Source organism: Cheilinus undulatus, linkage group 19 (assembly GCF_018320785.1).
Source record: "Cheilinus undulatus linkage group 19, ASM1832078v1, whole genome shotgun sequence".
Lineage (NCBI taxonomy): Eukaryota > Metazoa > Chordata > Actinopteri > Labriformes > Labridae > Cheilinus > Cheilinus undulatus.
The window spans coordinates 12,482,525-12,505,377 of NC_054883.1; the positions used below are offsets into that span (position 1 = coordinate 12,482,525).

Below are 22,853 nucleotides of genomic sequence, written 5' to 3' on the forward strand. Positions count from 1 at the left end.
GAGATTACGGGGCTCTCCCAAATTCTATGAAAGTTCTTGAAAATTTTCAAGCAAGTTCCACCCAGAATGTCCAGTTAAGTTTCCAAAAACTTGCAATTTTTCCAAAAGCCAGGGAAAATTGTGCAGCATTTCCAAATCCCCCAAAGGTTCAAACAAATGCTCTAACAAAAATCATGAAAATCCAATTAATTTTTTAAAGGAAATTCCCCCCAGAATTTCCAATAAAGTTGCAAAAGACTGACAGATAAATCACTGAAATTCCCATGAAAGTACCTAACAAAGAAACTCATACCAAACACCCAAAAAACTCCAAACACATTTCCCCCCCCCAAAAAAATTTTCAAAAAATTCCTGAAATTTTTTTAGGAAGTTCCCCCAACATTTTTTGTCAAGTTTTCAAAAAAAAAAATTACAAATCGATTTCCCCAAAATACATGGAAAATTATTGAAAAAATTCTAAACAGATGCACTCCAAAAAATTTAAAACACATATGCTCAAAATCTTTATGAAAAAGATTCCTGAACATTTCAAGCACATTTCCCCAAAATTTTAAGTAAATCACTTAAAATGTCTTTTAAAATTACAATGAGTCAAAATTCCAGAAAATCACCTCAAATATTCTAACAGCAGAATTTATTACCATGTTATAGGAAAGCTGAATTGTAATGTCCTCATATGCACATGCAGGGTCTTAGGAGGTTAAGATGCCCAACTCTCTCTAGGTACAGATACAATTACTTATTGAAATAAGCACAGATATTTTATATCTGTTTATTTCTGTCTACATCTGTTCATGGTTTGGTTAAATACACTTACATAGAAAGATCATCACCTCAAAAATAACTCTGATATTAAGCCAGATCCACTTAAAATCTGATTGATTCATTGATTTAATCTTGATCATAACAAAACCCATGCTTTTTACAGCCAAAACCCAAGTGCAGATTTACATTTTTATTCCTTTTATTCCTTTTATTCCTATTTAATTCCTTGAAAATCATTTGCAAGATGGCTTTTTTCAGGCATCAGAAGAAGTGTACAAATATAAGTTGGTGCTCACTGATAACAACTGCAATTTTATACAAACTTCTTATGTTTTAATTTAATGATGTTTCAATGCATCCTGGTCCTTTTATTTTGAAAAACACAAAAAAATCAGCTTTTAGTAAAAATCTGTTTACATCAATGCCCTCATATCAGGAACTTAAAGGGTCTTCCCATTTCATAAGGAGGAGGTCTTATGTACTCCTTGTAATTCTGTTTTAAAGGGCAAGAGGGAAACTGATGAACTATACTGGGTAGATTTAAAATGTCCAAACCCTTATAAACTTTGACTGAATGCTGTCCTTGATTTAGACTGTAACTGACTAAATTTCCTATTTGTAGCATGCAAAACTATGCACCTTTATATGGGGAATTCTACTGCATATTTCACTACACACAACTGTTCAGAAGAAAAGGGAATTACGATGAGGGCTTTGGCCACGCCCAGCACAAGAGCCGATGGCTTCCGAGGAGCACGACTGATGTCTGCGATGAGTCTGAGTCTGAGGCTTAATCATGATTGACTGAGTAAGTAAAAGAAGACAACACAACACACATTTTTTCCCCTCTTATGTCACAATCATTCATTTACTCTGCTAACCATCAGTTTTGTTCTGTTTCAGTCCTCGGATGTTGGTGTCTGTGATAACATGGCGAATCTCTGGAAAATTTGTTTGAGACACTGCACTGCGGCAAAATGCTGTCAGAATCATGTTTATATAGTGATTTGTGATGAAAATTAGCATTTGACTTAACAACTGAACAATAGCTTGGAAACTGCAGAAGACAGACACATCAAATCATATCTTTTATTTAGCTGGTTTAAAAAATATCCACACCAACCACACAATAAACGGATTTCACTATTTCTGGGTAATCCACTCTTGAAAATTTCATTTCACTTGATGAAAAATTAAAATGTACAAATTTAAGGTGAGTTAAATGCGTTTGCTCGTAAATTTGATAATAAAGAGGCTAAAGCACTTGACCTCGTGATTGCCTTGAGAAGATTTTTGGCAATGGTCATATCAGTAAACATCACAACAACTGATGGATGGATTATGGGCACTTATGATGTATACAGGACAAATGAAAACTTTGTAGTTTATCAGAGACTTCCTCCAGAATTCGGGAGTGAGGAGGATGGAATAGCCTGCCAGCAGTCCTGACCTCAGCCCCATTAAACACTCGTGGGATCAGCTTGGACATGCTGTTCGTGCCAGAGTGACCAACACAACCACACTGGCTGACTTGTGACAAATGCTGGTTGAAGAATGGGATGCCATCCCACAGCAGTGTGTGACCAGGCTGGTGACCCGCATTAGGAGGAGGTGTCAGGCTGTTGTGGATGTGTATGGTTCTTCCACACACTCCTGAGGCCCCTCTTTAAAATCTGTTAAATCAATGAATTGTTAAATTTCATATATGTCTTGTTTCTCCAGACTTCAATCATCCAATCCACCAAACAAGTGTCAATGACAGAAAAAGCTGTTTGGCATTGGCAGAGAGGATTTGGCACATTTTTGGGGGGTAAACCCACAAACTTAGGTCTGCTGCTCATCCCACAAACCCATGTCCCTTGCAAATGCAGCGCCATTTAAAAGGGGAATAAACAGACTTTCCATGGTATAGGATTTATTGCCAAGAAACACAGAGAACATAGGAAGTTATCTACAAAACCCAGATTTCCTTACTTTTTGTGCCAAGTCTATGCATGTGAAAGCACCATAAATTTAAGAGGAAACTTTTATAAGCATTTCTTATTTGGAGTTTTCAATGCAACCTATATAGATTTTTCCCTTTTAAATTCTCTCACTATTTAGAAAAATCATCAAGTCATGGGCATGAATAGTTAAAATCAATAAAAATGTATTTAAACCTACCACAAATTGCTCAAACATGCATTGCACATACTTGTAATATTTTAAGATGAACAAAGAGTTCAAATGGAAATTGAGCAGGTTTTACCTGTACTGTTTCATAAAAGATAAAGAACAAGAATCTCAACATTTACAGCAGATATTAAAATCATTTCAAAAATAACAGGCCAAGAGTCATGAACATAAAGAATGGGAATCCACTCTTATCACATATTGGGAATGTTTCAAAATAAAAAAATAAATTTTAATATCATACGCATAGAAAAAGACTATATTATTTCAACTACTAAAAGTTCATTGCTAATATACACATACTGAATGGACTTAAAATACCTTAAACCTTTTTTGCTCTTTATTTACATGTAGTAACTAAATATAAGAATAGTTTACATTTAGGTGCAGCAAAAGCAAATAAGAGAATGTTAATAAAAAATGCATGGAGATATGCACTGTATGCACTCTTGGCATGCAGATACATTCATGTGAATAAACTCAAGTGTGTAAAACCACAGGTATCAAATGCACTTAAACCAAGATATTTTCAGACAAATTTTTAAATAACCATTCTGTCATTGACATCTGTAACACATGATATTATATAAAGGAGTTAAGGAAACTAAGAACTTCCAGATATGATTTCATTAGTAATTAAAGTTTGTGCTCCTCCAAGATTTGTTCAGCTTTGCCTTCTTCTGATCCCCTATCAGGATGTCTAAAATGAAGAACAGAAAATATTGTATAATTTATTTTGAGTTATTTGATACTTTTAAAAATGTTCTGTGTTTTTTTAGTCAAGCATTCACTCTCACTTGAGCTCAGCATGGTCTTGAAGTTGAACATTAAGTGTTTCAGGAAGTAGCAAACAGAACCCCCCTGCAGTAACAGGAACCAGGCCGTATATCAGCATGGGGATGGTGTGATGGAAGACGTCTAAAAGTCTGATGAGTGGGGCGAGGATTCCTGCCATACGAGCACACATGGAGTTAAGACCTACACCATTCTGCCTGCAAGAGAACACAATGGACCAATCATAAGTCGTACCCATACATTACACTTCAATCAGTAACAATAGATAGAATACTTAAATAGTGAAAATCACATAAAGTGCTTTTACAAGTTTGCAAGAAAAAATATGTAAATGTGTGAAAATATGAGCTTTTGTCCATAGTCTATTTATTTTTTCCATGTCTCCGAGAAAAACATCCTTAGCTTCTGAGCTGAGATCTATCTATGTAGAGAGCATAAATGTGTCATAACCATTGGAATGATAAACATCAGGTCAGTCAGGTTACAGGCAAAGAGGTCTTTTTGGTTTCTGGGGCAGGAGGTAAAGGGTTAATTAGTTTGCTTTTTCCTAATGGGGGCTGTATAGGATACCTTTTCAAAATAATACGAGTATAACCCTCTGGAGATGCTGGCACGGCCCCTTTCTTGAGTAAATGGCCAGAGTAATAGCATTGAAGCTAAGATAATAATATAATAATATGCTGGGAGCTGTCTAAAACTGAGGTTGTGAGTGCTGCCAGCACTAAAAGTGGCTGTAGGTTTAAAGCATAAAGTTCAGCCAGGACCCCTCTTTCAAGAAGCACACATGGTTTGAGATTATAAATGTATCTTTATTAGCAGTCATTTGCTTTTATTGCTGTTTTTTTTTTATATTTGATGGTGTGGCCGTTCTGGGATCCCCCTGCCCTTCAACAAGCATCAAGCAGGAACAGCACATGTTCCTGCCTTTTCTGTGCCTACAGGGAAAGCCTGAGGCAGGGAGAGAAGCAATAAATCCAAAGCCGAGCAGGCATCAGTGACAACAGGATGAAAGTGATTAAGTCAGATAAAGAAAAAGGAGGAGCTGGGGTGGAGGAGGGTTGCAAAAAGAGACTTGCAGAGGAAGCAGCCAAGTGTAGCCAGGAAGGAGCAGTTTACCTATGGCAGCTCGAGTGCTATTAGCCAATAGTGTGCTTAGAGCAAATCAGCTGGCCATCATCTGATGAAGGCTTGTATGAGATCAGCTGATCTCAATCACAGTCTTATCTGTGTCAATAAATTGGTTAGTTTGGGGGTCTTTTCCAAGTACAGATAAACCTTGCATCTCTCTGGTACAACCAAACAAGTTCACAACTTAAGCCATAAATTAACATAGGGTTGAGTTTAGGCTAAACACCAGAACAGGCCACAGGCTTAAAATATGTAATGGAATTGAAATTGGAACCATATGAAATAGTAAAATCATTTGGACATTTGTTGCTTTGCAGAGAAACCTAGTCCACAATTCATCCAAAGTATCTGATTCAGATAAATAAACCTTGTTGTGAATAAATGTTTTACCTTAGTGTTGTTGGGTATAACTCTGCAGTATAGACGTAGGCTGTGTTGAATGAAGTAATGGCTGACATTTTCCCCAAAACAGCTATGACTGTCACCACCACTGGAAGACCTGATGGGTAAATGATACAATATGAAACTTTGTCAACATGAAAATTAATACTTTTATGAAATATATTTAATTTTATTCAAACGCACTCAACATTTTAACTTACTTTTCGGGATAGCAAGGATTACAAGGCAAGTAGCACCCCCAAAAAACAGGAAGCATGCAAGACATTTCCTCCTCCCAAAATTCTGAATCAACCCCAGCGCACCCAGGTTTGCAGGAATTTCCACAAAACCAAATATGAACTGTGTGAGGTAGATATTCAGGCCAAAACTACCAACATTTAGGCTCAAGCCATAGTAAAGAAGACTTGTTGCGAACCTAGAGTCAAAGTTGAAGAGATGACTGCAGTTTAGTATTTTATTTTTGTTTGTTTGCAATAAATTCATAAATAAGTGAAAGGCAACCCACCAGTTATAGCCCATTATGGCAGTTCGTTTCCTCAGATAAGGTGTTTGGAAGATGTCCAACATGCTTCCTCTTTTGGTTGTGACCTTCATATCTACCTAAACAAGTTAAAGGAAGTCCTTTGTCATCAAAATATTATGTATTTTTTGGTTAAATTCAAAGTGTCTTTGATGGAGCTTACCTTGTCTATTAGATCATGTGGTGCTTTTCTCCTGTTCACCCTGGCTGCTCTCTCCAGCACTGTTCGTGCCTCCTCCTTCCTGCCCTGGGTCAACAGCCAGCGAGCTGACTCTGGAAGAAACCTACAAGGCGGGCTCAGAAAATGGGATCAATGAGTTACAGTACATCAAGGAATAGTTTGGCAATATTCTTGGAAAGTAAATAGAATCTAAATATTATGGATTTGCTGACCAGTATAAGAACCCCAGGACAAGCAGGAGGGGGCTGCAGAGGACCATCTGCAGGATTCTCCAATTTGGGATCAAATAAGCAAGGCCAGGCAACAACATCAGTCCAACACCATAGAAACCTATGATGAGTGCTGTGCAGACAGCAGCCTTGGATGGGTCAGTCCATTCCAAAGCTAGAAGACGGGAAGGCATATTTTTTAATCCACATTCACATATAGACTCATAGCTCTTTCCAAAGATTTTTACGGTCTTTAGCCCAGTTTACTTGCTATACACACTGTAATTCACACAAGTTCTTCAAGTTCTTTTAACTGTTAGCATTTCAAACCTGTTAAAAAATTATTTTCACTTTGTCTTGAAATATCACACAATTTATGCCTATAAATGTGTTCCCCTTCAGTCTAGTCAATTCTCAGTATACACCACACTCTGTCTTAGACGTAGTTCACATAAAGATAGGTTTTTTCTTTTTAAATGAAGGGAAAAAGTCATCCAAACATACCTGGTCCTATGTGAAAAAGTAATTGGCTCCTAAACCTATAACTGGTTGTGCAAAACTTGTCAGCAACAAACGTTTGCAATAATTTGCAATGCTTTTTCATTACATCGCTGTAGAGGAATTTTGGCCGACTTTTCTCTGCAGAATTGTTTAAATTCAACCAGACTGGGGCGTTTTCGCGCATGAACACCCTATTTAAGGTCGTGCCACAGCGTCTCAATCAGATTTAAGTCTAGACTTTGACAAGGCCACTCCAAAACCTTCATTTTGTTTTCTAAGCCATTCAGGGGTGGACTTGCTGATGTGTTTCAGATCATTGTGCTGCTGCATAAACCAAGTGCACCTAAGTCTGAGGTCACGAACTGATGTCTGGACATTTCCCTTCAGGATTTTCTGGTAGAGAGCAGAAATCATGGTTCAATCGATTGCAGGAAGTCGTCAAGGTCCTGAATCAGCTAAGCAGCCCCAGATCATCACACTTCCACCACGTTTGACTATTGGTATGATGTTCCTTTAATGAAGTACTGTGTTAATATTATTACAGATGTAACAGGATGCCTTTCAGAAAGTTCCTCTTTTGTCTCATTAGTGGGGCCACTAGAGTCGATGGAGGTTCTTTAAGACATTTTACTTCTACTCAGAAAGGCTTCTTCAGTTCTAAACTGACTGGGGCCAGAGCTATTCTATTCTAGCTCCGACCCCAGTCACTCTAGAACTGAAGAAACCTTTTCAGTAGAGGCGAAACATCTTCAAGAACCTCAATTAAGTTCAATTGCCCCATTGATGAAGATTTGGACAACCATGACCTGGTTGAGAGAAAACCTACACGGTCATTTTGTTTCATCAGTCCCCAGAATATTTTCCCAAAAGCCTTGGGGATCATCAAGATATTTTTTGGCAAATGTGAGACGAGCCTTTGTGTCCTTTTTGGTCTACAGATGGTGTGATGTTGTCCTGGGTTCTTTTATGACCTCCTCGCTGAGTCCTCGATGCACTCCTGAAGTCATTTTAGTAGGTTGGCCAAACCCGTTAAAGTTCACCACTAGAGATGTTACAGTATCATCAATACCTCGGTATCGCGGTGACAGAAACAGTTGGTCTTTGAGGCAAAAAGTGTAGTTTTTTAGTGAAACAGAGCAAAGAGAAGTAGGAACTACAGTTGCCATCAGCCCTTCTGTACCTAACACCCACCATGTTCGCGCTCCACTCGCTGGCTTGATCTAACAGTGCAAAATGGTGGATGCTACAAGTGGCGAGGAAGAATCAGTCAGAGGGGAGACCCGAGTGACTTAAGGTTTTGAGATTGCGGAGGCTCCAGCAACTTAAATCTGACATGTGGATGCATTTTGTTTTCCCGTTGGAAATGAGAAAGGAGAAAGGGTGACGGACAAACAAAAACAAAATGCCAGACTGCGGCGACACACATGATGGGAAATACGAGTAACATGAGGAGCCACTTGGCAAATCATCACCACAAAAAGAATCAGAAAGATGTGAAACTTTGGCCTGGCTAAAACACTTTCAAAACACAAGGTTAGTAAACACTGTATCCAAAGTAGAAGGACTTATTTAAAGGAAACATATTTTACCCCTTTAAGACAAATTTATATTGGTTTCAGAGTTTCCCAAAACCTGCCTGTGAAGTTTGTTACTGAAACACTCCACTATAGGGTTTTTGCATGTCTAAAAAGCCCTCTGTTTCAGCCCTGCTCAGAGCGAGCCATTTCTGTGTCCGTAGCTTTAAATGTTAATGAGCTGTCTGACTCCGCCCCCCAACCACGCCCCTCCCAGAAAATGGATGTGGCTTGATGGATGTGGCTCCCCTTATCTTCCTCCCAGCTGGCAGCTGAGAGGAAGATCAGGAGAGGACGACAGAACTTTCTTCCAAGTTGGGAGGGCCAACCAAACCTGAGGGCGGTGCTAACTCCCCATATGACATTATGAGAGGAACAGCTTGTTTCAGCACACATTTTCTGAAAGGTGAAGAAAGGAGGGGTGGGATTTGTCTGGTATTCAAGGGTATTGTTGACAGGCCAGGGGCACATATTTTTGTTAGAAAAGCCTGAAAAAGTGATTTTTGCATATGTCCCCTTTAAGACTAATGCACACCTATAGCACTCTTTTGCAATATTGTACTGTCTATATACTGTCTAAAATGCAACTGCTGCTTAATAAATGCTGTCACTTTTTGCTTTACAAGTCTTCATTTGCTGGTTTGTTTTTTTAAATTACCACAATAAATGCTGTAGTGTGGATTTGTTACAGAGGTATTACCATACCATGAGATTTTGATACCATTACATCACTATTAACCACTGTTTCAAGTTTTCTCCATTTGTAGAAAATGGCTCTCACTATTGTTTGCTGGAGTCCCAAAGCCTTATACATTGCTTTGAACCCCTTTTCGAACTGATAGATGTCAGATGACTTTGTTCCTCACCAGTTCTTGGATTTCTTTAGATGGTACCATGATGTGTTGATTTTTTTTTTTTTCTTTTTTTTTAGATCTGTAGCCTAATTCACTTTGTCAGACAGGTTCTATTTCAGTAATTTCTTCATTTAACAGGTCTGGCAGTGGCTAGTGAAATTGTACTCAACTTCCCAAAAAAATTGTGGTTACTCACAGTTAATTCAACATTTAACATGGGGGGGGGTCACTTTTCACATAGGCCCAGCTAGGTTTGGATGGCCTTTCCCCTTTAAATAAACGAAATTACCATTTAAAACTGATACTGGGCTAGAACTCTTCTGCATCTCTTTTACATTTTTGGTTTTCCATTTTGCCATTGCTATGATGGGTTAACTATATTTGTAAAGAAATGTTTTTGTGCACACAAGACAAAGTCTGGTTGTTGTAGTTTAATGTTTTAAAGTTATTGCTTTTGTTTGTTAAAGAGATATCAGCATGGCACTGTATTTTATGGAGGCGATCTTATCTGGATTCCTCTTTGATGTACTGCCCGCTGCTTTGCCTTACCCCTCTGTTTTTATCAGTTTCCGGACAGATAGCTTTGCTAGCTAACTCATGCTAGCATGAGCAGTGGTTAGCTTAGTTATCCAGGCAGCTAGCTTGAAGTACAGTAGTAGGTACAGTAGTAGTAGTAGTAGGTATAGTCTGTGTACCTACCTAACACATTTGTGTTCATTATTGAGACACCTCCTGAAGTCCCACAGAAAAATTTCAAGACCAGGAAAACGTAGATGTTCGGTGAGAAAGCTAGTCCTACGCCGAACAAGAAGAGAACACAGACGGAGAGAAGGACTGCAAAGCGTCTCCCAAACCTACAAACAAGGTAAGAGTGGAAAAAATGTTGTTTGAAGCACACAAAAGGAAGCAAGATGATATCTAGACTTATTGGCATTAAAACTAACAAATCCATCTGTTTGTGCATCAAAAAATCTCCTTCTTCTCTGCATCATCCCACCCTCACTGCACAGGTCTTTGCCTTTATTCATATTCTCAAATGAAAATTTTACCTTGCAGTGCACAAGGTGTAACAAGCAGTGACTTATCCTTACCTGTCAGAAATTGCCCCGTACGCCAGTGCCCCAGTCAAATAACCTGCCATGTAAACGGACTGTGATACCTCAATCAGACCACTCTGGTCACACACCAGATCAAACTGGGGATCAGAGGATGAAACGACAGTAGCATAAGAAAAAATACAGGCTCAGTAGAAAACTGAGGAGCTGCCTGAACAAGCATCTGGACTGGAGTTTATCTTTGCTCACCTCGGTCACAGTGCTGGAAGCGCCATCGGGTGCCTCGTAGTCCCATCCATCCATGCATCCTGTTGTAGTGTTAATCCCATAGGCTTCAATGGTCTCCAAATCCCAATCTACAGGCGTGAACATTTTACAGCTATCATATTCCCCGTCCTCGTTCACAGGGAGAGTGAGATTTGTTTGCCTCTCTTCTGTCAGGTTCGGTCCTCGCTCCAAGATCCAGTCGGTGTTACAGCGATGTTCAAAGCTCATGCCTGTAAATACTTGACCAATAATGTCAAAACCAGCAAATATGCTCATGAGGCATAATGCAGCCAGTAAGGATTTCTGAAACCAACCAAACTCTCCAACCTCCTTCAGGATCTGCCCAAAGTTGCTCATATTGATACTGCTTGCAGTGATTCCTCAACAATGAGAGGAGAATGATATGGTCTTTATATCATTCCATGTCAAAAAATTAATAATTAACCCAATGTGATACACATCTGATTATCACAGTGTTTTCATCAGGATATTACAGCTGTCACATAACCAACCATTGTAAAAGTTGGTGTGGATAAAACAATAACAGATTTGATAACACCACAAACATGGAAGTGCTGACAGACACTGTAGAGAGGATTTTTGGCACAGAGTCAGAAATATTCATGAAAGATAAGACTGAAGACTTTCATTCTTAAAACAAAAAGCCCTTTGACCAACTTACACAAAAATACTCCTTCACAAACAGAAAAAGAGTTTAATAGAATTAAGAGAAATAACCCCTGCTGTGTGAAGTATTTATCTTTGCACAAAACCTAATTCCAAAAAAGTCTGGACATCATATAAAATGTGAAAAAAAAAGGATTACTGTGATTTACATTTTATTTTCTTAAATTTTATTTTCTGGCTTTTTGCCTTTATTACAGAGATAAGACCATAAAAATGACCATAGGCCAGACCTAAACCAAGGCCTACATGGGGTGCAACCTAAACTCTAGGCTTTGATTTGCATATTTTTAACCTATATTCAATTGAATGCAGCAAAAAGTCAAACCTCTGGGATTTAAAGCCTGATTTCAGCCTGGATCTCAATGAAGACAAAAATCTGAGCTTAAAGTCTTATGTCTGAGGTTAAAGTCAGAATTCTAATATCTAAAGTTTAAAGATAAAACTGTGACATTTAAAATCTGATTCTAGTGATTTAAAGGAAGATTTCTGAGTTTACAGAAAAATCTGAAATTAAAAGTATGAATTCTAAAATTAAAATACAGATTCTGAAATTTAAAGCCTGGACTCTAAGATTAAGGTCTAAATGCTGAGATTTAAAGCCTGGACTCTAAGTTTAAAGTCTAAATGCTGAGATTTAAAGCCTGGACTCTAAGTTTAAAGTCTAAATGCTGAGATTTAAAGCCTGGACTCTAAGTTTAAAGTCTGTATGCTGAGATTTAAAGCCTGGACTCTAAGTTTAAAGTCTAAATGCTGAGATTTAAAGCCTGGGCTCTAAGTTTAAAGTTCAAATTCTGAATCCTAAATCTAATTTTTGAGATTGAAAGTTAAAAAAAAAAAAAAATCAGTGTACAGTCAAATTTCTCTGATTCAAAGGCTGAATTCTAAGTTAAACTTTACAATTATGAGATTTAAAGCTTTAATTCTAAGTTTAAAATCATAATTCTGAATCTAAAATTAAAATTCTGAGGTTAAGAGCCTTACACCTGAGTTAAAAATCAAAATTTTGAATCAAATTCCTGAACTGTAAAGACAGATTCTGAGTTTAAAGGCTAATGTCTGTGGTTAAAATGAGAATGTAGAGATCTAAAGTCAAATTTCTCAGATTCACAGACAAAAACATGAAATTAAAATCAAATAAAAGATTTAGTCAAAATACTGACTACAAAGTTTAGAGTAACATTTCTGAGGTCTAAAAACAAAATTTGAGTTTACAGTCTAAAACCAGAAGTAAAAGTCAGATTTCTGAAATCTAAAGTCAGATTTCTTAGATATAATGATAAAATTCAGAGATTTAAATTCATGTTTCAAGATCTTTTGCTAGCCAGTCTAGGCCCTCAGTTGTGGCTGCATTCTCACCAGTACCCCACAAGATTTGCCATCTCAACAGTTATCTGTCCCTCAAAAGATATAAAATAATTCTGAATTCACACTTTGAACTGTGACTTTTGTATCCAAAATTCTTGCTTCAATTTTAGAATCGAGATAAGAAAAATCCCTCTCCCTCTTCTGTGTTTGAGTCTGTCTGTCTTGACCAGAGCGTTCCTGTAAATAAGACTCTAAATCTCTGAGAAATAAAGAATGAAAATAGTCCATCTTTCTTCAGTTCAATTTTAATTGTGTTTTTAAGTAACCTTTCTTAATCAATAGCTTAATAACGCACAGGAACAAGAAAATAAAGGACAATATTCTATTGTTCAAAAACTTGACATACAGCTTTTGTATCATATGTTCGCACTTTCCTTCACTGTGTGGATGTCAGCAAAGATTTTGGGGTCAGATCTGCATTTTTTAATGGCTCAATGAAAACAGTTATTTGCATGAATACAAATTTAGTTTGCTAAAACTACTACTATCAATAAAAAAGTGATGACCAAGAACTACAGATTGCTCCATGTTTTTTTTTGTTTTTCAGAATTATTTTTGGGCCTTTTAATGCCTTTGTTTGATAGAGGAAGGACAGTGGATAGACTCGGACACAGGAAAGAAAGCAGGGAGAGACATGGGGCAAAGGGCCACAGACCGGATTCGAAACCCGGGTCGCCTGCGTACATGGGTAGCGCCTCAAACCACTCAACCATCTGTGCTCCCATGCTCCATGTTTTTTATTGATAACTACAGCATAGTTATAAGAAAAAAGGAAAAAGTAGATTATGATCTTCTGTGAATAGGAATTAAAGTTTGTGCTCTTCAACTATTTGTTCAGAATTGTTTCTTTTTTCCTTTGGTCCATTCAGAGCCTCTCTAAAATAAATAAAAAAAAAGAGCAAATAATTAAAGAGAAAAATATAATATCAAAAACCTGTCATTTTTTTTCCATTTAAGCCTTCATACTCACTCTGTCTCTGCATGATCCTGAAGTTCCACATTGAGAGTTTCAGGTAGCAGCAAACACAAACACCCAGCAGTGATGGGAACGATGCCATATATCGACATGGGGATGGCGTAATGGTAGACCTGCAGCAGTCTGATGAGTGGAGAGAGAATCCCCCCTACACGAGCACACATGGAGTTCAGAGCTACACCGTTCTGCCTGCAAGAAACACAGTGGACTCATCAGAATCCAACCCTGATTCATAAATGTTAGAGTACACAGAAATAAGAGTATCAGTACAGAGATGCATGAAAGTCAGAAAAAAACATCCGTTCAGCTTTCTGTGTTGAACCTAAGCCTGAGCTAGCCCGTAGTGACGTACGCCATTGTGTTCACTGAAGCTATGGAAATAAATAAAGCAGTGGGCAATACCATCTTAACAACAAATTCAGATAAAAATTAATAAATATAAATGATGCATAGCTTTAATGTTATCACTATATAAAAATAAGAAAAATGGAGAAAACAGTAGAATGAGGAGGTGCTTCCGAACTTCGGACTGGTACTGTATCTTTAATAGAACCACTCATTTGGTCTCTGACAACATACAAATATCTGTTCATACTTGCTCTTCCCGTAATGACGAGGAGTAGAGCGGAAACATCTTTTCTGTCAAGGAAAGCTTTCCATGTTGCTCTCTGCACTTGCTTTAATAAAGGAATGTTGTCCATTTCTGACAAAAGTGCCGCTGTGGCTAAGTCTGAGTTAATCACTCCACCAGCAGCCATTGTACACAAGCATTCACACAAGTAACCCTTTCTCCCCAAACTATCACACACTCATGCTGAAGCAGGTCAGCAGAGGAGCAAAAACATCTTTCCCATCATGAAGAGCTTGAAGGGTTGTTCTCTTTTCTTTATTTCTTACAGAGATGTGGTCAAGTTCTAGTAAAATGGATGAAATGCTGAAGCTTTATCAGAGGTATTTACAGCAGTGGAGGCAGCCATTACCAAGAGGGAGGAATCGCGCGGCGGTTCGAAACAACTGGGCCTAATGTGAAAGCACCCTAAGAAAAGAACGACAGGTTCTAAGAAAATTGAAGAAGACGTACTGCACAGCTATGATCAGTGGAAAACCTGACTGCAGTGGTGTGTATACTGAAGGAGAAATACGCTGAAAATTTTAATGTTAATTGAAATGGTCATACAGCATTAGTCTCGTTTTTAATAACCATACCTCATATCAGCTACAGGTCTTAGCTGTGAGGCCTTTAACATTTACATTCATTTGAAATTATAAAAGGTGATACTCAATGTTTGTTATGTGCTATTGAATTTTTCATTTGAATTTTAAATCCATATTATCTTTTTTGTAGATAACTACTGTTTTGAGTCGAACAACTAGAAAAGAGCTATACAAGCTTAAATCCATTTACAATTTACAACTTTAAATTTGAGGGGATTGATTTTTTTAAATTCACTGCAGCAACATTAAACATGACCTTACCTTAAAACAGTTGGGTATAGCTCTGGTGTGTAAACGTAGACTGTGCTGAATGCAGCTGTGGCAGCGACTTTCCCCAGTACAGCTATGACTGTTGTTACCACAGGAAGACCTGATGGGATAGTAATACATTATGAAAAAAACACACTGTTTCAAATGACTGTTTCAAAATCATCTGTTTTAAAGGGATATGGAGGTACCATTTGGGATGGCAAGGCTCACAAGGCAAGCAGCACCTCCAACAATCAGATAACCCACTTCACATGTCCGTCTTCCAAAGTGCTGCATTAACCCCAAAGCGCTCAGGTTTGCAGGGATTTCCACAAAACCAAAGATGAACTGTGTGAGGTAGATATTCAGGCCAAAACCAACAACATTCAGGCTCAGTCCATAATAAAGAAGACTTACTGCAAACCTAGTGAAGAGTTGGGGAAGTAGCATAAGTGTTTGTTTTATTCATCAGCAAGATAACCATGGTAAATGTGTTCCAATAGGTATTAATGAAAATGAAAATCATACCAGTTATATGCCATAATGATGGTGCGTTTTCTCAGGTATGGTATACGAAGGATGTCAAGCATGTTTTGTCTTTTAAATTTACCCTCAACTGTGAGCTGAAAACAGTAAAAGAGAATTTGAGTATCAGAAAAAACTCTGTCTTGGTTGACAGCTTGCTTCATGCAGCTCACCTTGTCCATCAGGTCATCCGGTACCTTCCTCCCATTCACCCTGGCTGCTCTCTCAAGCTCCATCCATGCTTCTTCCTTCCTGCCCTGTGCCATGAGCCAGCGAGCCGACTCTGGAAGAAACCTGTTGATGTAAGAGTTTAAAACCACAAAGTTTGACTTTGTGGGCAGTTTTTCAAAGGTTATTTTCACAGAGAATGTACAAAGCATCATAGTTTTAGAGGCTGCTGACCAGAATAAGAATCCCACAACAAGCAGAAGAGGGCTGAAGAGCACCAGTTGCAAGATTCTCCAGTCATGAATCAAAAATGCGATGCCAGACAACATCATAAGTCCAACAGCGAAGAATATGATGATGGACTCGGTGCAAAGTGCAGCCCTGGAGCGATCAGTCCATTCCAATGCTAAGAGACAGATGAAGATTAGACAAATCAAGTTATCGTATTTCAAAGCTAAATGTGGTGAGGGATGTATAACCAAGCACCAACATGATTGTTGAAATTTATAATAATCAACAAACCCAAACAGTACACTTTACATCACTTTTGAATGTTGGATTTTCATTATTTTCTGAGCATCTACAAGTTTCACTTTACTTGTAAAGGAAAATTGGAATAAGACTTCTGTTAGTTCATGCTGCCAGTTCAGTATAACATTCATATGATGGCACTGGGTGATGGGAGCATATGCCAGTTCAGCCATTTGCCATGTTAGCTTTGCCCTGTGCTGCTCTGGCCTCCTGATGGCCATCATCCAGGCCCACACCAGGCCTATGCCATGTGACCTAACAAGTAGGGATGGGAGCCAAGAACTGGTTCTCAACAGAAACCGGTTCCAATTGGTTCAATCCACTGACATCATTTACATTCTAACTTAATGGTTCCCTTATCAATGCCTTACTCCCGCGTGCCATGATAAACACAGTCTCACATGTTACAGTCAGCAAACAAGAACAGAGAAGTTGAGGAAATAAACAAAGGTAAAATGGGGTATACAGTATTGCTGTCAGGTGTTTATAAAACGTTTTAAGAAAACTTTTCTACGTGCACGCATAAGCACAGCAAGCAGAGCACACATCTCTACAGTGCTTCATCTAATCCTTTATCAAAATGCTTCAAGTCTTTCCACTGTATTAACAATTCTGAAAACCAATTTAAAAATGCTTTGAGTCTAAAATAAAACACGTTTATATGAAGAAGTTTACAGGAGCGCTGGAAGTGATTTATATAAATAAAATATTGTTGTATGGCATCTAGGGAGGGCCCATTTACTGAGCTTTTCAGGGGCACAGCCATTTCTGTACACAGGCCTGGCTATGCATACAACAACTGTCACAGCAACAAGACAATGATAACAACTAGTATGAAAAAGCAGACCTACCCAACACAGATGTGTTCATTGTTATAACACCTCCTGTAGCTGCAGTGAAAAATTTTAAGACCATGTAAACATACATGTTGGGTGAGAAGGCAACCCCTATCCCAAAACATGAAAGGAGAAAGAGTGAGAGCAGGATTGCGATGCGTCGACCAAACCTGCAAAGAAAAAGAGTGAATAAACATCCTACAAGTATACCTCACATCAAGTTTTTACTTTATCTTGTATCCTTTCACATTTAAATGTATCATTATGATAGATACTAGGAATACACTGAGGCATTGGTGTAACATTGGTATTGGGCATTGCTGGCCTTGTTGACACACATCACCCCCATCAACAAATAATGTGGCTTGCAATCATGTCAGCAGTGCTGCATGAGTTTAATGCTGGTAAGCATGATCCAAATCTTGTAAAAGATGTAATCCAAACACATTACATCCATGAAGATCCATGAATTAGTCTACAAATAAACCTTTTTGTTGTATTATCAGTCTTAACTCTTGTGCAGCTCTAGAATTGCGTATCATTATGTGGGTAAAGCATCTTTCACAATAAAACCACCCAGGGAAAAGACGGGCATTTTAGCTGGTAGGCTCTCTAAAATAGAGGGGGAATGATAGCTGATAGTAACAACCCTTTTTGTAAGAGATAAAAAGAAGCCTCACAGGGAGCAGGTGGCCTAGTGGTTAAAGGCGCTCCCCATGTACATGGGCAGCCTGGGTTCAAATCCAGCCTGAGGCCCTTCACAGTGTGTCTCATCCCCACTCTTGACCCTGTTTCTGACTCTATCCACTGTCCTCCTCTATCTAATAAAGGCACAAAATTGCCCAAAAATAAATCTTTGAAAAAAATTAAAATGAAGCTCCACAAAACATCAGCGCGATGTGTCCCTCTTTGTTTCCTGTAGGCTAGTCAGCATATAGCCAGCATACCAGCGGAAGGCAACCACAGCTGTGCCAGTAAGCATCGGTCGCTAGCTTACTGAGCTACTGAGAGATGGCGGAGGACAGCATTACACTGTTGATTTATCCCCTTTATGTTGGATTTTTGGATGAAAGGGACAAGAACAGCATCATGGTGAAATGTAAGTTTAAAAGCGCCTGTTTTGTTTTCACTGAATCAGCTGTGCAGCTGGTCCAATTTCACATGGTTATTATGTGCAGTGTTTTTATGAGTCTGTATACCTTTGCCAAGTTTGATATCACAATGTGAGCATATTTAAGAGTTGTGAAAGTTTTTACATCTGTTAGTGGTGTTATCAGGCTGCAGAGTTACAGATAATGGGCTGTAATTCAGGCTTTACAAGGACAGTAGTGATGACACATTCAAAGGCAGACTTTCCGTTGTTTTACAACCAACAAGTGACAAGTGGTTCAAGGGTTTTAATATTTGGTAATACAAAAGTACACTGTTGTGTTAGATTTATCAGTAGGTAACACAGGAACATAACATTACTTTTCTCAGTATCTAACACGGTAATCTAACAAGGTCTAATCAGGGATTACACTATATATAGACCTGTTCTAGATGTAGTTACATGAATGGTGGCTAGCTATCACTAAATCTAACGTAGCATACTAGCTACATAGTCAAATTTACTATGTAAGCCAATGTAGCTATGTTAGTTAAAACTTTAACAACATGGGCTTAAGCAAATGTAGCTAATGCTAACATAGCTAAAGTAAGGAAATGTTGAAAGATAATATAACTAGCATAGCTTTGTTAGCATTCGCAGTATTAGCTATGTAGCTTAGGTAGCTGGCATAGCTTTGCTAGCTTTAGCAACATTAGTTACATAGCTACATTACATATGTAGCTAACATAGCTTCATTAGCTTTAGCCTTAGCTACATTGTCTGCGTTAGTGTTTTCTTTGAGGATAATTATTTCATGTAAGCAGATTGTTTGACTTGATAAAACATTTTGTAAAGTTTTAACTTTGATATCCTAACCTTAACCTTGACCCGAACCCTAACTGAAGTTAAATCTGGTTTTATTTTGAAAGTTTCAGCATGTGTGTTAGTGTGGTCTGCATGAGGGGACGTCTGAGATTTAGAGTCTGCAGCCAGGCTTGAGTAAATTAGCTCAGTTAGCTTATTTTCCTAGCATTGCTCTGTGTAAACGCAAGCTCTACCTGAGGGAAAATGACTGGCCTTGGGGAACTGATTAACCTCACTTAGGTTAAAAAAAAAAGGAAAAAAAAAAGATATTTACTGTTGCAAGAAAAAGTATGTGAAGCCTTGGAATTACATGGATTTCTGCATAAATTGGTCATAAAATGTGATCTGATCTTCATCTAAGTCACAAAAATAGACTGAAACAGTCTTCTTAAACTAATACAACACAATTATAAGTTTTTATGTTTTTATTCAACACAACATGTAAACATTCATAGTGCAGGGTGGAAAAATATGTGAACCCTTGGATTTGATAATTCGTTGACCTTCCTTTGGCAGCAATAACCTCAACCAAATGTTTCCTGTAGTTACAGATCAGACCTGAAAAACAGTCAGGAGGAATTTTGGAGTCTTCCTCTTTACAAACCTGTTTCAGTTCAGCAGTATTCTTGGGATGTCTGATGTGGATCGCCCTCTTGAGGTCAGGCCACAGCATCTCAATTGGGCTGAGGTCAGGACTCTGACTGGGCCACTCCAGAAAGTGTATTTTCTTCTGCTGAAGCCATTCTGTTGTTGACTTACATCTGTGCTTTAAGGTTGTTGTCCTGTTGCATCACCCATCCTCTGTTGAGCTTCAACTGGTGGACAGATGGCCTTAAGTTCTCCTGCTAAATGTCTTGATAAACTTTGAAACCCATTTTTCTGTTGATGATAGCAATCCGTCCAGGCCCTGAGGCAGCAAATCAGCCCCAGACCACAATGCCCCCTCCACCATATTTCACAGCTGGGATTAGGTTTTGATGTTGGTGTGCTGTGCCTTTTTCCTCCACACATAGCGTTGTGTGTTTCTTCCATACAACTCAATTCTGGTTTCATCTGTCCACCGAATATTTTGCCAGAAGAGCTGTGGAACATCCAGGTGTTCTTTTGCAAACTTCAAATGTGCAGCAATCTTTTATTTTGTTTTTGGACAGAAATGGCTTCCTCCATGGTATCCTCCCAAACTCCATTCTTGTTTAATGTTTTACGTTTCGTAGATTGGTTAACACATATGTTAGCATGGGCCAGAGATTTCTGTAAGTCTTTACCTGACACTCTAGGATTCCTCTTTACTTCAATGAGCATTCTTTGCTGTGCTCATGCTGTCATCTTTACAGGATGACCACTCCTAGGGAGAGTAGCAACAGTGCTGAACTTTCTCCATTTAGAGACAGATTGTCTCTACTGTGGACTGATGAACATCAAGGCTTTTAGAGATACTTTTGTAACCTTTTTCATCTATATGCAAGTCAACAGTTCTTAATCATGTCTTCTGAGAGCTCTTTAGTGTGAGGCATGGTTCACATCAGGCAGTGCTTCTTGAGAACAGCAAACTCAAAACTGGTGTGTGTTTTTACAGGGCAGGGTATAGCTTTAACCAACACCTCCTATCTCATCTTATTGATTGGACTCCAGGTTGGTTGATTCCTGAGCCTAGGGGTCCACATACTTTTCCACCTTGCACTGTGAATGTTTACATGTTGTGTTCAACAAAAACATGAAACATGTTAGATGAAGATCAGATCAAAATCAGGCTAAATTTGTACGGTCTGATCCCACCCTAGCTGTTGATAAGGGAAATGTTTGATATCGAGCAGAAGTATTTCTTATTTTCCCAATTGCTGTGCCTCTAATTAAGATCATTAATTCTAATAACTGTCTTAAGTACTTTACAATTAAAGCTTGGTCCCAAATCTTTGTCATGAAAGTGGATTTGATAATATTGACTACTTACTGGTCTGAAATTGCCCCAAATGTCAGCGCTCCAAACAAAATGCCAGCCATGGAGATGGACTGAGAGACCTCAATCAAACCACTTCTGTCACACACCACATCAAACTGAAGACAAACAGGGTGAAAAGTGGAAAATGAGTTAAAGGTATAATCATGAGGATTATAGTCCCTGTTGTTAGTGATACCAAGCATGCAAAGATCTTTGTTGTTTTTTTGTTTTTTTTACCTCAGTCACAATGGTAGAAGCACCTGCAGGTGCATCATAGTCCCATCCAGCTACACATCCTGTTGTTGTGTTAATCCCATATGCCTCAATGGTCTCCAAATCCCAGTCCACAGGTGTGAACATTTGACAGCCTTCAAACTGTCCATCCTCATTCACAGGAAGAGTGAGATTTCTTTGTTTCTCTTCTGTCAGGTTGGGCCCTCTCTCCAAGATCCAGTCAGTGTTACAGTGATGTGGGAAGCTAATTCCCAGAAATAACTGACCAATAACATCAAAAGCTGTGAAAATGGTTGGGATGCATAACACAGCGAGTAATTGTTTTTGAAAGAAACCAAACTCTCCAATCTCCTGAAGTATCTGCCCATAGTTGCTCATTTTCTCAAGTAGCAAGTTGTGGTGTGTTCTCCTCAAAATGTGTCAAGCCTCTCATGCTGACAATCAGTGGAAAGTATACTTTAGCCTTTTGGAATCTATAAATCAAAGAAATTAATATTTAACCAAGTACAGTGTTTGATATATATACCTCTAGCCCACAACAGCTGTAAAAGTTAAAGAAGAAGCAGTACAGATAACACCCAGGCTCAAAAGTTTCCTTCACAACCTTGTCATGGGGTAAGACCCCTGTTTTAATCTACTGAGCAAGTTCTGATGGGGAGCACTCTGTTCAATCAGCATTTAAAACACAACTGAAAGGGCCCCAATTAAAAGTCTCATAAAGTCTCTGTCCTATGTTTCATGCCGTTGTGTCCTCCGACTACAGAATGGACAGTTAAAGCATTTCACCTTGCTTACAGGTCTCTTTATTAGAGTCAACACACGGAACATAAACGTGCTCTATCCAGCATCTCTCATAGTCTGTGTCACACTCAAATCGGTCCTGTGACAACATACATAGGAACAACAATCCTATAGTTACATCCAAGTCCACTCTGCAGGGAGTACCAAGAGAGGCTGGATCCAGGGAAGGCCCGTGCAGAGCCTAGGTATAGAGAGTCAGGTTAAGGATTGGGTTTCTGTTCCTTTCAGTGGCTACAACTGTTGCTTATACATGGACTAGGTAAATCAAAAGGCTACAAGTCTATCTTGGTAGCTCTAAAATAAATTACATTAAAACACAGCAAACTACAAAACAGCAAAGTAAACACAAATTTAAAAGCACAACAACAAAATAAATGATACAGGCTTGTAGTTCCTGTAAATAAATAGGTTCAAAAAGCAGTCTTTATGTATAGCAGATGTCGCGAAAACCCAGGAAGAATAAGGAGAGGTACTTCGCTGACAGGAGGGGCGAAGCCTACACCGCTCCTCTCCACGCCACTTCCTCTCTGGAGCCGATTCGCTACAAAAGCACCATCATCCTGGGTTGTCAGGTCCTGCTGTTCCCTCAGTTGATGTCTCCCTCGCTGACGTGCCTCCTTGTCCTCCTCACCCAGGCTGCAAGCTGCCGTCTGTGCCTCCTTTTGCCACCTGCTGCTGCTTCACCATCGTGGTCCTTTCTTCGCTGACTGCAAACCGAATCTCCATCGTCTCTTGCCCCGCTCCTCACGCTCTGCTCTCTCTTCTGGCGAGCTTAATTACTCCGAAAAAGAGTCCACACAAATAAATAAAAGAGGTGGGCCTGATTGCAACAAGTGCAGGAGTGCATTTACAAAATGACTCACTGACATCCAGTGATCCTTGGTTAATGTGACAGCATTTGCACTTTTCATGAGTTCCTGTGAAGTTCCTTTCTCTGTAAGTACGCCAAT

General features: G+C 38.8%; 2 protein-coding genes across 2 annotated transcripts; both read right to left on the reverse strand.

The window, feature by feature from the left end:
• Positions 1–1,674: 1,674 nt before the first annotated feature.
• On the reverse strand, positions 1,675–10,791 carry LOC121526971 (solute carrier family 22 member 13-like). The gene is made up of 10 exons (XM_041813581.1): positions 10,406–10,791; positions 10,193–10,296; positions 9,801–9,955; positions 6,176–6,347; positions 5,946–6,066; positions 5,768–5,862; positions 5,463–5,677; positions 5,251–5,359; positions 3,735–3,929; positions 1,675–3,637 (listed from the first exon to the last, which is right to left on the reverse strand). Exons 1-10 carry the CDS (start codon positions 10,778–10,780, stop codon positions 3,574–3,576), a joined length of 1,605 nt encoding a protein of 534 aa, XP_041669515.1. The 5' UTR covers positions 10,781–10,791; the 3' UTR covers positions 1,675–3,573.
• Positions 10,792–13,441: 2,650 nt separating this feature from the next.
• LOC121527621 (solute carrier family 22 member 13-like) lies at positions 13,442–21,480 on the reverse strand. The gene is made up of 9 exons (XM_041814638.1): positions 21,106–21,480; positions 20,881–20,984; positions 16,991–17,145; positions 15,843–16,014; positions 15,614–15,734; positions 15,444–15,538; positions 15,125–15,339; positions 14,928–15,036; positions 13,442–13,640 (listed from the first exon to the last, which is right to left on the reverse strand). The coding sequence occupies exons 1-9, from the start codon at positions 21,478–21,480 to the stop codon at positions 13,442–13,444; spliced, it is 1,545 nt and encodes a 514-aa protein (XP_041670572.1).
• Positions 21,481–22,853: the final 1,373 nt, after the last annotated feature.

What these genes read in the sequence shown, in the direction of transcription:
- LOC121526971 (XM_041813581.1), bottom strand. Translation starts at nt 10,780, where the DNA reads ATGAGCAACTTTGGGCAGATCCTGAAGGAGGTTGGAGAGTTTGGTTGG. An exon ending in GTCCTGGGGTTCTTATACTG is followed by an intron (nt 6,067 to 6,175) that starts GTCAGCAAATCC and finishes CCCGCCTTGTAG; the next exon opens with GTTTCTTCCAGAGTCAGCTC. An exon ending in TTATACCCAACAACACTAAG is followed by an intron (nt 3,930 to 5,250) that starts GTAAAACATTTA and finishes GTTCTCTTGCAG; the next exon opens with GCAGAATGGTGTAGGTCTTA.
- LOC121527621 (XM_041814638.1), bottom strand. Translation starts at nt 21,480, where the DNA reads ATGAGCAACTATGGGCAGATACTTCAGGAGATTGGAGAGTTTGGTTTC. An exon ending in CTTCTACCATTGTGACTGAG is followed by an intron (nt 20,985 to 21,105) that starts GTAAAAAAAACA and finishes GTTTGTCTTCAG; the next exon opens with TTTGATGTGGTGTGTGACAG. An exon ending in CGGATGACCTGATGGACAAG is followed by an intron (nt 15,539 to 15,613) that starts GTGAGCTGCATG and finishes TACTGTTTTCAG; the next exon opens with CTCACAGTTGAGGGTAAATT.